This window comes from Hipposideros armiger, unplaced genomic scaffold, assembly GCF_001890085.2.
Source record: "Hipposideros armiger isolate ML-2016 unplaced genomic scaffold, ASM189008v1 scaffold_380, whole genome shotgun sequence".
In the NCBI taxonomy this organism is placed as follows: Eukaryota; Metazoa; Chordata; class Mammalia; order Chiroptera; family Hipposideridae; genus Hipposideros; species Hipposideros armiger.
The window spans coordinates 849,147-864,243 of record NW_017731730.1 but is presented as its reverse complement, the minus strand read 5'-3'; the positions used below and the strand labels follow the sequence as shown (position 1 = coordinate 864,243).

Here is a 15,097-nt window from a genome sequence, read left to right as displayed (position 1 = left end):
CGGGCGGGCGGCCGGGCGTGCGTCAGCGCGACCAGCCCCGGAGTTTTCCACTGACGACGAGGGCGGAGCGGCAGGCGGGGCTGCGCAGATAGTCTCCCGCCGCCGCCGCCGCTGCCGGACGCGCAGAGCCGAGGGGCGGCTGGGCCGACTGCTGCCGGCCGAGCGGACCCGGGGTCGCGGTGTGGAGGGCGTCCCTGGCCGGGACGCGGGTCGTGTCGGCGTCCTTGGAGAGCGCCTGGCTCGCAGGTAAGCGCTGAGAGAGTCCGGGCTGCGCTGGACGGGACTTTGGGGAGGGGGTGTCCCGCGCAGGTGACACTACTCCTCTGGCCCCTGCCATTTGCCCTTCCCGCCACCCTGAGCGGACGCGGGGACAAGGACACCCCAGCTGGGCCGGTGCCTGCGCGCCACAGCCGGGGTCCGGGGCTGGGAGACAAGAGGCGCAGGTTTACCGCTCCCCTCCCCCGCCCAGCCTCCGGCACCCCAAGAAGTCGCGGCGCCCCGAGCCCCGGTGAGGATGGCGACCGAGCAGGGGCTGTACGCTGGTGGCGGGGTGACGGAGTGCGTGTGTCCACGCACGAGTTTCCTTTTGACCCAGTTGCATGAGAACTTTTCAGAAGTTCCTCGCGTGGCCGGAGCAGGTGACATTTGTCGCCTTCATCCTCGGGCTCCCCCTTGGGGGCGGGTACCAGGGCCGCCGCGCGTGCCCGGCCCCCCTGGGAGGCGGGGATCAAGGCGGGATGAGCCAGGAGTGAGGCTCCGTGAGTCGCGCGCCCCGGGAAGGAGGGAAGGAGGAGGGATTGTGTTGTACGCTCACCTGTTTGTCAGTCGCCGTCACACTCAGAGACCACAGCTGTGAGTCACGGGCGCCCTCGGACGCACGTAGGCTCTCTCCCACGCACTTCTGCTACCCTTTCCAGCATGTACTTCCTCCCGGTCCTCAGTTTCCCCTCCCCGGGGGCCCTTCCACAGACGTGCACTATGGAGATGCCCACTCCACAGCAACCCGTCACTCAGTTAGTCACTCCTGCTCCCCGGCACAGTCACACACTAACCCACACTCCTGACACAGAGGGTCCCTCCCCGGCTCCACTGCCCACTCGACACCTCCACACCGATGTCTCAGCCCTCTGGAGGGGAACTCATCACTTCACCCCCAAGTCCGTGACATCACTGCCCTCGTGGGTTCCATGTCCTGAGGTCACCGAGGCCATTCCCCGTTTTCCTGTGCCCTTGTCCTGTCTGTCATCTCTCAGTCTGGCAGCAGGGTTTAACCAGTCCCACCCCCTCCTGTCCTGGTGCTGAGCCATCTTTTAAAAATGCAAATCTGGTATTTGTCACTCCCTACTTACACCCTGCTGTGGCTTCCTGTGCTCTCAGGCTGCGAAGACCCTGCCTCAGGCCACCCCTGCCCCTTCCCACTCGGACCCTCTCTCAAGTCCCTCTTGCTTGCTGTGCCCCTTTCTGGAACTCTTCCCACACCCTTCGCTGGAACTGACCTGTCTTCACCCTCAGCTGTACCTCGCCTGCCTTACCCCTTCGACCCTTCATGGCAGCACACAGCAGGGTTTGCAGACTTTATAATTACACTCCTGCCCGCTAAACTCAAAGCTTCAAGGGGCAGCACTAGTGTATGTCTTGCTCCCTGGATGCCCGAGTGCCTGCATAGTGCTTGGCACGTCATAGGAGCTCAATAAACACTTGTTGAATGAATGAATGAATGAATGAGAGTGAAGGAGGCCTCCCTTGGATGGAGGAAGCCGTTGCTGTCAGGTGCAGTCTCCCTGCTGCAGAAGCAATTGCCTCATGGAGCCAGCAAACGCTTGGCACCTACCCAGTGCCAGGCCCTGGAGGCCAAGGCTGAAGAACTGTCTCCTCCCCGCCGGGATCACTTTCAGAGGGAGAGGTGGGGGAGGGGTGTGCCAAGGCTTCCTGTCTGCCCTCTCTGGGCTGCCTAGGCTGTTTTTCCAGCCAATCCCAGTGGGGGCCCAAGGTGCTCTGAGGTGCCCTCCCCTTTTCCCAGGAAGTAGTTCTTGAGGGCCTGGGGTCATGTGACCCCAGGTATTGGGGGAAACTGACCCAGCCTGGCCAAGGCCTGGGGCTCAGAGGTGAAAGGACACATTCTTCAGATTCTTGGGAGTTGGATGGAGGCGCTGAAGGTACCCCCTCCCCAGTACTAGCTCCGGCTGGAGGCTGGGGCGATAGGACTGCTGAGGTGCACAGAGGAGTTGGTGTGACTTCCCAGAGGCCCTGAGGTGTCCCCTTCCTGCCCCCCACCTCCAAATAGCTTTTGTTGGCTTGGTGCCCAGGATGAGGTGGCCTTCCCTGGGTTCACGTAGTATGGCCTGAGTGTGGAAATGGTTGTGGCACATAGGGTAGGGAGGTGTGTCCCCCTTGTCCTGGCTGTCAGCTCCTGGTGGCAGGAAGGTGTCCTGATTCTCAGGGTCCCGATTCTCAGGGCCCCGCAGATCCCGGAAGAAGTCTGGTTCTCTTTGATTCAGGGCCTGTCTCCGGGGCTCCTGGGGGTATGGTGTTTCTGCCTGAGCCAGCTCCTGGGAATTGCTTTTCCTTCCTCCAGGACCCTAGGAGGGGGGCTGTGCTCACCCTGGGAACAGTGCCACAGTCAGTCGGGATCTTGATTCCTGGGTAGCTGCTGCGGGCCCCTCCCCCACCCTCTGACTCACTGTCTGACACTTTTCTTGGACTCTTCCACTATCTGTGTTTCATTCCTTTTTCTGACTTGGCCTCTCCTTGTCTCTGGCTGCGTCTTTTTGTCTCATCTCCTGCTTCTCTCCGCCTCCGGATTCCCAGGTGGGACAGTGGCTCTTCCCCTCCCACTCCCCCAAAGGAGTATCAGGGAGGACATTTCATTCCGGGTCTGCAGATCGTGCTGGGGTTCCTCACAAAACCTGCTGCACTCCCATAGCTTCCCTGGGTCCACCTCGCACGTTACATTCCCGTTCTGTAGATATCCCTGAGGCAGAACTAAGGTGTCTGGCTTGAGCCTGCTTCCTTGACATCTCCATTTGTTTACTCATCAGGCACAGAGAGCCAGAGATACCTGTGTTGGCACCTGCCTGCAGCCTGAGCGTTCTCCTGCCCCCAGAGCCACCCCCTTCTGGGTACCATTCTTGCTCAGACTGGGGGATGGGCAGGCATGTGCCCCGCACCCCACCCCCACCCTTAACTGTGACAGGAGCAGATGACACTGATCAGTGGCCACCCCCTCCAAGAGACTTCATATGCTTAAATCTTGTTTCTGTGTTTATACATGATAATGAAGCGCCCACCTGCCTACCTCCGATGGTCCTCAGGTGCTTACTCTATGCCAGATCTGTTCTAGGCACGGGCACAGTGACAGCCAAGCAGAGAGGACCTCAGCCTCCAGTTAGGCCGTTGCAGGGTGGGGAGGTAAGGGCTGTGATAGGGGATCCCCGGGCCCATGGGAGCCCATAGAGGCATGTAGTCAGTGAGGCAGAGTTGGGTTTCAGGGAGGGCCTCTTGGAGATGATTTCTAAAGGGGCAGGGGTGGCGGTGAGGCTGGGTTCCAGCTGTGCAAAGGCCAGGAGGTGAGCAGGTCATGGCCATTAGGGGCATTGCAGGTTCAACTGGAGTATAAAGTAAGTGGGGCGAGGTGGGGAGAGAAGCAGAATGAGAGGCCTGCTTCGGCCTCTCGTGGAATCCTGGACTTGATTCTAGGGGTGAGCGCCCCCAAGGGGAGATGCGGAGTGATTCTGAGCAAAGGGGTGGCAGGTAGATCGGTGCTTCACTTAGATCACTCTGGCTGCAGGGTAAAGAAAGGCTACGGGGAGAGGACCGGAGCAGAGGCAGGGGACATGGGTAGTAGCAGTAGGGACAGAGACATAAGGGTAATGAAGTTTTAAAAGGACCCGTGACATACAGAAAATACATCACGTACACGAACCTTACATGAACAGCTAGATGGTTGTTATGATTTTAGACACCCATGGAATGAATCACTCTCCAGATCGAGATAAAACATTTCTGACCCCCGCCGCCCTGCCGAAGGCTCCCTCAAGGCTGTCCGCACTGCGTCATCCCCCTCCCCCGCCCCCCAACAACTATTCTGATTTGTACCATCACAGCTGCATCTGCCTTTTTCTTGAGCTTCATTCACTTGTATGCTTGCGTCTGGCTGCTTTTACCCAACATGCTCTATCGGTGAGGTTCATCTGTGTTGTGTGTACCCGGGAGCCCATTCTTCTTTTTCACAGTGTAGAATGACACATTCACTAAGCACTTATCACTGTTCTTAAGAACTTGGCGTGTATTGATTCATGTAAACCTCCCAACCCGGTGAGGTCTGAAGACAAAGAATTGAGAGTAGTGCGGTGACGGAGCTTCCCAGGGTCACTCAGCCCATTAAGAGCCAAGCCAGGGTTCAAATGCAGGCAGTTGGGTCCTGGAACTACGTAAGGGTCTATGCTGGGCGGCCTCCGTAATACCTAATGAGCCTGAGCCTGGCCTTACGTAGATTACATGAGCTAATGTGTACTTCCAGGATTGGGCGACTAGCTTGTGGATGGAGGGAGAGGGAGAAAAGAGTTGAGGATGACTGCAGGTTTCTGGCTTGAGTAACTGGGTGGGTGGCAGTGCTGTTACTAAGATAGGGAACACAGGAAGAGGAACAGATGGCGCGGGTGGGGGGTTGGGGAATAGAGACAAGGGGTTCGGTTTGGGGCCTGCAGGATTTGATGTTTCTAAGGCACAGCCAGGCAGAAATACCAAGTGGTCATTTGGTTTGGGGGGAGGTGTCTGAGGCTGGAGTGTGGGATTCGGGAGGCATTCGGCACCCTGTAGTCAGCATCTGGAGCTTGGGAAAGGATGGGTTCTCCTAGTGGGACTGTGGTGGGGACAGCATGCCGGGGTGTGGTTTGTTCGTGTGTGTATGTGTCTGAGCCTCTGGTCTGCATGTGTGTATATGTGCGTATGCCTGGCTCTGGGTCATGAGTTCCCCCATCTCCTGGGAGATCCTGCAGGTCAGCTGGGAGCTGGGTTGTTTTTGTTTGTGGTTTAACCCTGGGAGGGGGGTACCAAGCCTGAGAACCTACCCGTTGAGCAGCCCCCGGAAACACCTGTGTGTCCTTCCCCGCAGCATGGAGAGTTTGCAAGGAGGGGGGAACATCTTTGGCTTCTCTTGAGGCAGTCCCTGGAATGAATTCTATCCAACAAGTCTACCCGATCAAGTCAGTGGACAGCACACCCTCCGGGTCTAGGATCCAGGGACTTGGTGGGAGGTTTGGCCAAGGGGAAAGCCGTGTTTCGGGAGGACACCTGAGGAGGGGAGATCAGCAGCCTTCTGCTTGGTTTTTCCTGTTCTCGCTCATTTCCTGTGATGGCAGTGGGGGAGGGGCTCCCCAGCACTGGGGCCTCTGCATCGTTTCCCCTTCCTCCTGGTGACCTCCTGGGGGCCCAGCCCAGAGTGCCACAGGACCAGCAGAGACAAGGTATCTGTGCTCAGCCCAGAGGACTGAGTCCTTTGGAGATTCCCAAGCAGTGGAAGAGACTGCTATTTGCTGTGGCATTTAGGGGAAGGAACCAACCCCAAGTCCCCTCCACTCCACTTGGATGGGGCCAGCCAGGCTGTGGGAGTCGGGTTGCCCTCCCAGAGAGGGCTGAGACCCTCAAGGGGCAGGCACGAGTGGTGTGGCCTGGGTTGCTCCAAGTCACCAACAGACTGGAGAGAGTGGGACATTGTCTTAGCAGGTCAGTTTCACTAGAGGTTTTTTTTTCAGGGGAAAAAATAATTTCCATAGGAAGTTAATTGGAACAAACAGGGCTAGACATTGGGAGTAGAAGGCAAGCTGTAGGTGAGTTTTTCAGATCAAACAGGAGATGTGAAAGAGACCTGACACCTAGGTGGTTCTGGGTCCCACAGTGAGGCCTGGAGGCAGGGGACTTCTGCAGGGCGGGGGCTTTCTGAGGGAAAGTCTGGGCAGCTCCTTCACGGGAGAGGAGGGGTTCCGGAAAGTCCTGGGTCTGGGAATCAGAGCCAGTGTCCAAGCCAGCCTGTTTCCTGGAGTGTCCTGGTTCGCCTGGTCCTGGAGCGAAGGCCGCAGCTGGGCCCCGTGCCTGTGGGTGTGCTTGGAGGGGAGGAGGAGGAGGAGGAGGAGGAAGCAGAGCCACTGTATGAGGGCTGTGCAGCCTGTCGCAGAGGGCCTCACACACACAAAGGCACACAGATGCGAGCTATGTGAATCACCCGGCCGGTGAGTCAGCCCCCAGGATTCCTGTCCGGGAATGAGCCGAGGTCTGTCAGTCCATCTGTCGGTCTGGTGTGTGTGTGTGTGTAGGTGGATTGTAGGAGGTAGTGGGGAAGGTGCCTGGCAGTGTCCTGGGAAGGCTTTTTCAGGCAGAGGGGGTGGGAGACTGCAAGAGCCAGCATGAGGGTTTGGGCCTGGGTGTTCCTTCCGTCTTATGCAAAGAAGCCTCCTGGAGATGTGCCTCCTGCAGGGCCCGGGGCAGCAGGGGCCTGGGATGCCCCCGATGTAAGTGGCAGAGATGATGACCATGGGCTGCCAATGAGACCAATGAGAGCTTTCTCCTTTCCATCCAGGCTATCTGTGCCCAGACCCCAGAGCACCCCTGCACCACCATGACCGGGCTGCGGAAGAGGAAGTTTGACCAGCTGGAGGAGGACGACTCCTCGCTCTGCTCATCCTCTTCTCTGTCTTCCTCGGGTCACTGCTCTCTCTCCTGCTCCCCAAGCTCTTCAGTCTCCACAGCCTGGGACTCAGAAGAGGAGAACCCCTGGGATCAGAAGCCACTGCCTGACCGTGACATCTGTGGCCCCCGAAGTTTTACCCGTGAGTCCCTACTCCCCTGGGAACCCCACCAAACCCCTTCTTCCTTCCTGAAGGTGAATGTAGGAGGCCTGTGACAAAGCCATTCTGGCCTCTGGAGGTCATTGTTCCCTTGGCTTTAGCTCCCCTCCTTAGCTCCCCACCTTGTCCACTTCCTGGAATACAGTGGTTATTCGGGTATGTCCAGAGGCACTTGGCTAGATTCACCCTTGACCTTAGGATTCCCCTGCTTCGGAGTCATGCTGTTCAGGATGGAGCTCTTCAGATGGCCCCCTGCCTTCCCACCCTGGCCCCTCCCTTTTGTTCCAGTTTCGTTTCTCCAGCTTTCGCCCTGTCCTTCCAACTGCACTGCTGCAGTCCCACGCCCCACACTTCTCCGCTGAGAGGCCTGTCAAGCCGGTCCCTCTCCTGTCAAAATGCTGTTGGGCTTTGCCTGAACGTAGTGGAAAGTTTTTTCCCAGTTATTTTTTCAAGCTGGTATAATTCTGATTCCAAACTAACAAAGATTGCCCTGGAGCGGTGTTTCTCAACCTTACTTTTTATTATCACTCCTCCTGACCCCCCCCCCACACACACACACCAAGGAGTCTTTTTAGACATTTTTTCCTAATTATCCCTACATGATATTTTAATACCACAGATAAGATGTCAGTTTATATGTGCATTATATATATATATATATCTGTGCATTTTGCATAAAAAGTGTGATTTTTAGCACGTAGAATCTAACAGCATATTAATGGACTTAAACTCCTTTGGGTTTACCCTGGAAATACAAGGATGGTTTACTATTATAAAACCCAACCTTGTAGTTTCCCAAATGACTATGTGAGAGGAGGAAAAATATAAGAGCTCTTGATGCTGGAAGAATATTTGACCAAATGTAATGTTCCTTCTAGGTAAGACTCTTGGTAAGATAGGCAATAAGTGAATTCTACTTAAATGGTTAAAAAAAAAAATTGGTTTCAACCCAAAAGCTGATTCTGATTAGTGAGGAAATACTGGACGCCGTCCCATTGAGTCAGGAACAAGATGAGGGTGCTGCCTGTCACCGTTGTTGGTTAACATTGTTCAGGAAGTGCTAGCCAAGTCCGTTCCCAAAGAGAGGAAGAGTTTTACGTGTTGCGCTGGGGCCAGGCAAAATGGCCATTATTTGCAGGTGGCTGGCCGGCTACTTGGTGAATTCAAGAATATGAACAGAAAACCTTTTTGAAGGGAATTCCCTCAGGTAGTTGGGAACAAAATTAATATATAAAGTTGAGTTATATGGAATTGCCAATATTCAACTGTTTTATGGTAATTTCATATGGTTCAACTTAATAAAAAGCAATAATATACCAGTCTATGTATTGAATACATACAACCAATAACTTATAAAAGGAAGGCTTTTCTTCTCAGCCTGTTGCAAAACACAAGCTATAAAGGAAAAGATCAATATATTTTTGACTGCATAAACCTTAGAAATTATTTTGTAAAATGCCATGAACAGAGATAAAAGATTAAAAGATTTTCGCAGGCCAGACAGATGATTAACGTCTCTAATATAATATATAAAGAGGTCCTACAAATTGATAAAAAAAAAAAAAAAACTATAAAAACTGTACAAGGGACCTGTAAATGGCTAATAAAGATGGGGAAGATGTTGACTCTCACAAGTGCTCTCATTTGGACTGGCAAGTAACAATAAGGCAGTGTTGGCGTAGAGGTGGTGTTCGGTTTTACCATCTTCACTGCTAGCTGAGCTGGCTCCTAAATTCAGATCCATTTCTTTGTTGGGGTGGGAGAACAGAGGAGGTACCAGAAGAGACAGCTTAGCCTCATCGTCCAGGGGGTTGTGCTGTGCTTCACAGAGAACTCATGCCCTGCCCTCTCCGTGTCTGCCTTCCAGCCCTTTCGATCCTGAAGCGGGCTCCCCGGAAGCGCCCAGGCCGCATAGCCTTCGATGGCATCACCGTCTTCTACTTTTCTCGGTGCCAAGGCTTCACCAGCGTGCCCAGCCGTGGTGGCTGCACCCTAGGCATGGCCCCTCACCACAGTGCTAGCCGCCACTTCTCCTTGGCCGAGTTTGCCCAGGAGCGAGCCCGGGCACGGCGTGAGAAGCTCCGCCTCCGCTTGAAGGAGGAGAAGCTGCGATGTAAGGTGAGGGAGACTCCGCTCCAAGGCCCACACAGTAGGGCAGCTCCTGAAGTCCTAGCCTTGAGGGGAGGGGCATCATGGGTGGGTGCTGGGTTGTTCGTTATGTACTTAGGGAAAGGGGCCAGTAATTGCTTGGTCAGAGTCTGTTGCTTAGATTATCTGCAGACAGAGTGGGGTGTGCAAAGGATCAGGTTTGCTGCAGGAGTTGGGGGCATGGTGCCTGAAGCTGTCTGACCTCACTGGGGAGGGAAATGGAGAATGGGTGGACATTGGGGGTTGGGGTATCTGGCTGGGGAGGGCGTTTGCCCATGAACTGGGGAATGGCATGAGCAGGAAATCTCTTTGCAAATGTCTTGAGGGCAGTGTTCTTGGCTGTCCCAGTCACTAGGGTAGCGCTCAGCCCAGAGTAAGCTCATGGGGAGGGCTTGTCTAGGGACTGATGGCAGTGGGGACTATGACCACATGTCTGTGCCGCTTACGTCCCTCCTTCTCTCGTGGATGCAGCTTGCAGAGTCTGGGGTACCTGAGACGGAGGCTGGCCTGCCACTGACAGTAGACACTATTGATGATGCCTCCGTAGAAGAAGAGTTGGCAGCGGCTGTGACCAGTGGCCGGTTGGAGGAAATGACCTTCCTCCAGCCCTACCCAGCCCGGAAGCGGCGGGCCCTGCTCCGGGCTGCCGGTGTGCGGAGGATTGATCGGGAGGAGAAGCGGGAGCTGCAGGCTCTGCGCCAGTTCCGGGAGGATTGTGGCTGTCGCTGCGATGGGGTCTGTGACCCTGAGACCTGCAGCTGCAGCCTGGCAGGCATCAAGTGCCAGGTACGGTGGCCGGACTGGGCAGGGAAGGGGAGCCTAAGCTGGGCGGCTTCTCTGGGTGCCAAAGGATCCTCACTCATGCCTCTGCTTTCTCTGCAGAAGGACCACACGGCGTTCCCCTGTGGCTGCTGCAAGGAGGGCTGTGAGAACCCCAAGGGCCGTGTGGAATTCAATCAGGAACGGGTTCGGACCCATTTCATCCACACGCTCACCCGTCTGCAGCTGGAGCAAGGGGCTGAGAGCCTTGGGGAGCTAGAGGCCCCTGTCCAGGGTGGCCCATCCAGCCCTGGTGAGCAGGTCCTGGCCCCTACTTTCCCACTGGCCGACCCCTCTCTGAGCAGCGACCTGGGAGACCACAGCTGCAGCAGCGACATGACTGATTGCTCCACAGCATCGGGTGCTAGCGAGGCCCCTGACAGCCCTGCCCACCCGGCCCTGCCTGGCCCTGGCTTCCAGCCTGCTGTGAATGATGATAGCCTCGAGCGGATCCTAAGTTTCAGTGACTCTGACCTGGGTGGAGAGGAGGAGGAAGAGGAGGATGGGGGTGTGGGGAACCTCGACAACCTCAACTGCTTCTACCTAGCTGATATCTTCGGTACTGGTGACCCTGGTGGCCTGGCTAGCTGGACCCACAGTTATTCTAACTCTAGCCTCACATCAGGCATCCTGGATGAAAATGCCAACCTGGATGCCAGCTGCTTCCTAAACGGTGGCCTTGAAGGGTTGGGAGAAGGCAGCCTCCCTGGCACCTCCGTGCCGCCCAGCGTGGACGCTGGCCAGAGCAGCTCAGTGGACCTCAGCTTGTCTTCCTGCGACTCCTTTGAGCTGCTCCAAGCCCTGCCAGACTACAGTCTAGGGCCTCATTACACCTCTCGGAAGGTGTCTGACAGCCTGGACAACCTTGAGGCACCCCACTTTCCCTTTCCTGCCTTTTCCCCGCCTTGGGACGCCAATGTTTGCTTCCTAGAGTCTATCATGGGCTTGTCCGAGCCACCTGCTGAGGGCCTGGCTCCCTTCATGGACAGCCAGTTGTTTGAGGACACTGCCCCAGCGTCTCTGGTGGAACCTGTGCCTGTGTGAGGACTAGGGTGCCTTTCCCCAGCCCCAAGAGCCCTGTTGCTGCTGTGTTATAATTTGGGGGCTCCCCGGGGACTGGATGTAACCATCTCCCATTGGTTGACTCACCCATGTGGACACTCCTAATTCTCATGCAACACTCTGGATTTATTTATTTTTTTAACTTTCTGTGCTGAAGAGAGGGGGCGAGGGGACTTCCCCCTTCAGCACCCCCGACCCCATGCCCACACGGTCTCTTCCACTTCCATGGCGCATGCCAAGAGGAGGACTACATGGGGCTCCCCTGGAGCTTTGTGGATCCCTTTTTGGTCTTGTATGATACTTCTTAGCCCAAAGACAGTGAGACAGGGCTGGAATCAGCCACTTCCGGCTTCTGCCACCCTGAGTCGTGGCCCCCTGGGTGGCTGATTCCTCTGGACTGTGAAGACTATAATTTATTTCCATAATTTATTTGGAGACTAGGCAGCTTAGGCTTCTCCGTAGCTGGTGGGCAATGCTGGGGTCAGTGGGGTACAGACCCCATGAGTCCCTTTTGCCCTGTAGTCCTACAGCCCTGCCCTACATGGTCTTAGGCGTAGACCAGGTGTGGATTCGAGCCCTACGTCTACTGTGGCAGCTGCCTGGCTCCGGATGGCTGAGCAGGCAGGGGCTGACCCGGGACAGTGTCTGGGCAGGGGAGGGGCTGGGCTGACCAATCGCGACCAAAACCCTCTTCTACCCGGCTCAGCCCCCTCTACTTCCTGTCCTCTGCCCCATCTCTCCCCTCCCACAAAGGCCACAGCCTTTCTTCTTAGCCCATCAATGTAGTGGGGGAAGTGGGAGGCCCAGAGAGGGCAAAGGGCTTGCCTTGGGGCCCACAGCATGCCCCTGACGACTCAGGGCTTTCTGGGCACTGCACTCCAGCCCAGCCCACCTGTCTGTGCCCCCAAGGCCAGTTGGCCAGGGCAAGGGGTGGCTCCTTAGGGCTTTTATGCCCATCATTTGCTGATATTGAATTTTGTATTATAATTTCTATATTGTCCCTTAGTATTAGAATGATAATTTATTCGTTTTTCTTTGTGTCTGTGCCAAGAAGCCCGGGCTGTGGGCCTGCCCTCTTGCCCAGGAGGCCTTGCCAGCCTGTGTGCTTGTGGGAACACCTTGTACCTGGACTTACAGGTACCAATAAAGAGGCTCTATTTTTAACGGTATGGTCTGCATTTGTGGGACGCCTGGGAGCACACATACGCCCTGAGGAGGGAGGGGGAGATAGGCCTTGCAGAGCAGTGTGGACACCAAGCTGGCGTTGGAGATAGGAGTTGGGGGCGTAACGCACTGGGCCTCCTTCCATGCAGGCCAGTCAGCCTGGAGACGGGCACGTGGAGCAGCATTGCCTTTGGATGAACCCATCTCTCCCCAGTCGTCTCCTGGGGTGGTAGCGGGACAGCAGCAGAGCAGTCTTCTGAGACAGGCTGTCCGCTTAGATGGGTGAGGGTACATTCCCTCCCACTCACCGGCACCGAGCTGGGGCCTGGCCCGGAGGATGAATTCACCAATCCCCTGGTGGAGGCCTTGCGTGGGGCTGAGCACCAACCAAATCCCTGGGGACTTGAGCACTGAGCACCAGAAGCTGTAGAAGTTCATCCACCGGCACCAGCCAGACCTGTCTGTCCTGTCCCGGGCAGCCTGGGCTGCAGGCCAGAGCAGCAGGCTGCAGTCTGCCCTGGTGAGCCTGTCTGGGGGCCTGAGGAGCAAGGTCGGCCTCCCCTTTAGGAATAATGATTTGCACAAGGGAGGGGGACCAAAAAGACCTGACTTGGGTCTCCTTTTCTTGTTCTAATTGTCTCTGTTGGTCGGTGCTGGACGACCTTATTTCATCTCTGGCTCACTGGTTAAGAGCATGGACCTAGAGTGCCAGGTTGGAACCCCAGCTCTTCTACTACCTAGTAAGGTGACTTACGCAAATTACTTTCCCTCTGCCTGGGTGTCCTCAATGTTGTGCAAATAACACTGCTCACCTTATAAGCTTGTTCAGTTCATAGGTACACAGCTCTTAAAAGAGTGCCTGAGGGGCTGGCCAAGTGGCTCAGTTGGTTAAGAGCTTGCTCAAGAATGCGAGCTCTGAGCAACAGGGTCGCCGGTTCGATTCCCACATGGGCCAGTGAGCTGCGCCTGAGCTGAGCTGCCAACAGGTGGCAGGATGGCTCAGCTGGTGAGAGCCTGAGCTCCTAACAACAAGGTTGGCTGTTTGAGATGGTGGGCTACTCCCGCCCACAACTAAAAAAGACTGAACTCGGCACCTTGAGCTGAGCTGCCGCTCAGGGGATAGAGCATGCACTCTTAATAACAAGGCTGCCAGTTCAACTCCCACATGGGATGGTGGCTACGCCCACCTGCAACTAATTGAACACAGCACCTTGAACTAAGCGGCGCAACTGGACTTGGAGCTGAGCTTGCTGCGCCCTCCACAACAAAGACTGAAGGACAACAATTTGGCAGTTTCCCTTCCCTAATTCCCCAACACCGTTGCCCTCCTCCAATTCCCCAATAAAAAAATCTTAAAAAAAAAAGAGTGCCTGAAACATGCAAGCCTCGTGTGTATGTCTGTGACTTCCATTCTGTTTCCTTGTTTCTGCCTCTATTTCTACATATTATCCTTTTGTTTCCCTGCCAGTTCTGTCAACTCGTAGGTATCTGTCTCTTGCCTCTGGACATGCATGGACATGGCCACATGGCCATATCCTCAGTGGCCACTAGAGGACTCATGGCTTGGAGTCTGGCCTACGGTGGGGCAGCCTGTCCCTGTAAGGAGCTGAGGCAGGGACAGCCTGGTCTTAGGCTTCTCAGGGTGGACTACCCTGGTACATCCAGTTGTCCTGTCTCCCCTCTCACTGGTCCCTGGGAATCCTTTTGTACACATTGCTTCAGCATGCACCATCCAAAAGCTGGATCTCTCTGAGGGCTGCGAGGCTTTGTTCTGACTCGCCTGGAGTCTGGGTGGCAGCCCCCAGCAGCTCAAATACCCCCTGGCTAGAAGACCCTAGAGGCTCCTACGCCATGGACACAGCCCATGGTTGAGATGGAGCCTGCCCATCGAGAGCCACGGAGTCACTTCTTGGCCTTTTTTTTTTAAATAAATGAAGACAACTTCAGGTTTACAGCAGTAAAAATGTGATTAATGCACAATCCTTACGGCATCATTGCCCATACAGATAGACCTGTTTCTCAGCACAACCTGCCCCAAGAAACTGGGTTGTAAAGTGCATTATAATAAAGAGGACTGGTTTTCCATAAGATGATGGTAGTGACCTGGGGAAAGCATTCCAGATCATTGACTCACACCAAGTGACCACAGTATGCTATCAAAACAAGGTTCAGCAGCCATCAAGGGCAAGTGGGACTGCTCTAAAAGCGACCCTTACGCCCATTCACTGTTCCCAAACCTTAGCCACCAGACAACTTCTCTGGAAAACTCCACCATATCTGCATTCTACTGATACTAAGTATTTTACTTTATATCAATTATATCAATATGCTTAAAAGTTAGAGCCACTCTGTGTAACAACACCCACGATTCATGAGTTTGTTGTGCTATTTTTCCCCATCATGTAAAAATATTTAAACACAAAATTATTCAACTTCACCATGTTTGCTGAACATCACTGGCAGGGATTTGTACCATGATTTGGGAACACACAGATGTCATCTAATTTCTTGTCACAGATGGGGGCACTGAGCCCTAGCAAGGGGAAGGAAAGGTCTTGGGAAGGTCACACAGGGAGATGCTAGATCTCCTGACTCCCAGTTTATAGTTCCTTCCCCTGAGGTCAGGCTGGCCCATTATTGCCATCCTGAAAAACAGGAAGAGAGGCATGGGGAGCACAGCAAAGGTGACCTCTGTCACCCTCTTGCCAGTTACAGTTAACATTATGCATCTAAATAGGGACCACTGCTTTTGTCCCCTTAGGTGTTAAGAGGCTTTCTGGAGGATGAATTCGTGAGTTGGCCAGTGCCTTTCACAAAAGCTGAAGTGGGAACTAATTTTTCTTGGGACGCATCCCCGTGCACCAGGCCAGGGAAATCAGGTTTCTCCCAAACCCGTGAGGACTGGCAGGGGCCAGCTGAAGACTTGGAGAGGAGGGTGCAGAATGCATGGGACAGAGTGGCCCAATGACCCTTGTGGCCTGCAGGATGATGGTGTCTGTCACACAGCGCCTCAGCTCTGGGGACCTTGTGCAGCGGGTCCTCCTGTCTGGAGCCACTACCGG

General features: G+C 55.0%; 2 protein-coding genes across 5 annotated transcripts in view; one reads left to right on the top strand and one right to left on the bottom strand.

Moving 5' to 3' along the window:
- Window positions 1-57: 57 nt before the first annotated feature.
- Window positions 58-12,035, top strand: CSRNP1 (cysteine and serine rich nuclear protein 1). 4 transcript variants are annotated; one of them, XM_019662794.1, is made up of 5 exons: window positions 58-246; window positions 6,575-6,824; window positions 8,710-8,960; window positions 9,462-9,776; window positions 9,873-12,035. In XM_019662794.1, exons 2-5 carry the CDS (start codon window positions 6,614-6,616, stop codon window positions 10,851-10,853), a joined length of 1,758 nt encoding a protein of 585 aa, XP_019518339.1. In that variant the 5' UTR covers window positions 58-246; window positions 6,575-6,613; the 3' UTR covers window positions 10,854-12,035. The 4 variants fall into 4 exon arrangements, with proteins under 4 accessions (XP_019518339.1, XP_019518342.1, XP_019518340.1 ...); XM_019662797.1 differs by lacking the exon at window positions 58-246 and adding an exon at window positions 4,685-5,724; XM_019662795.1 differs by lacking the exon at window positions 58-246 and adding an exon at window positions 5,744-6,227.
- A 2,278-nt stretch (window positions 12,036-14,313) lies between these two features.
- Window positions 14,314-15,097, bottom strand: part of TTC21A (tetratricopeptide repeat domain 21A) — a 34,057-nt gene continuing 33,273 nt past the window's right edge. The window contains exon 30 of the mRNA XM_019662741.1: window positions 14,314-15,090. The gene's annotated coding sequence lies outside the window, so the exon portion shown is untranslated. The remainder of the gene's footprint in view (window positions 15,091-15,097) is intronic.

Coding starts and splice junctions, on each gene's coding strand:
- CSRNP1 (XM_019662794.1), top strand. CDS start 6,614: ATGACCGGGCTGCGGAAGAGGAAGTTTGACCAGCTGGAGGAGGACGAC. Junction 8,961..9,461: donor AGGAGAAGCTGCGATGTAAG/GTGAGGGAGACT, acceptor TCGTGGATGCAG/CTTGCAGAGTCTGGGGTACC. Junction 9,777..9,872: donor TGGCAGGCATCAAGTGCCAG/GTACGGTGGCCG, acceptor CTTTCTCTGCAG/AAGGACCACACGGCGTTCCC.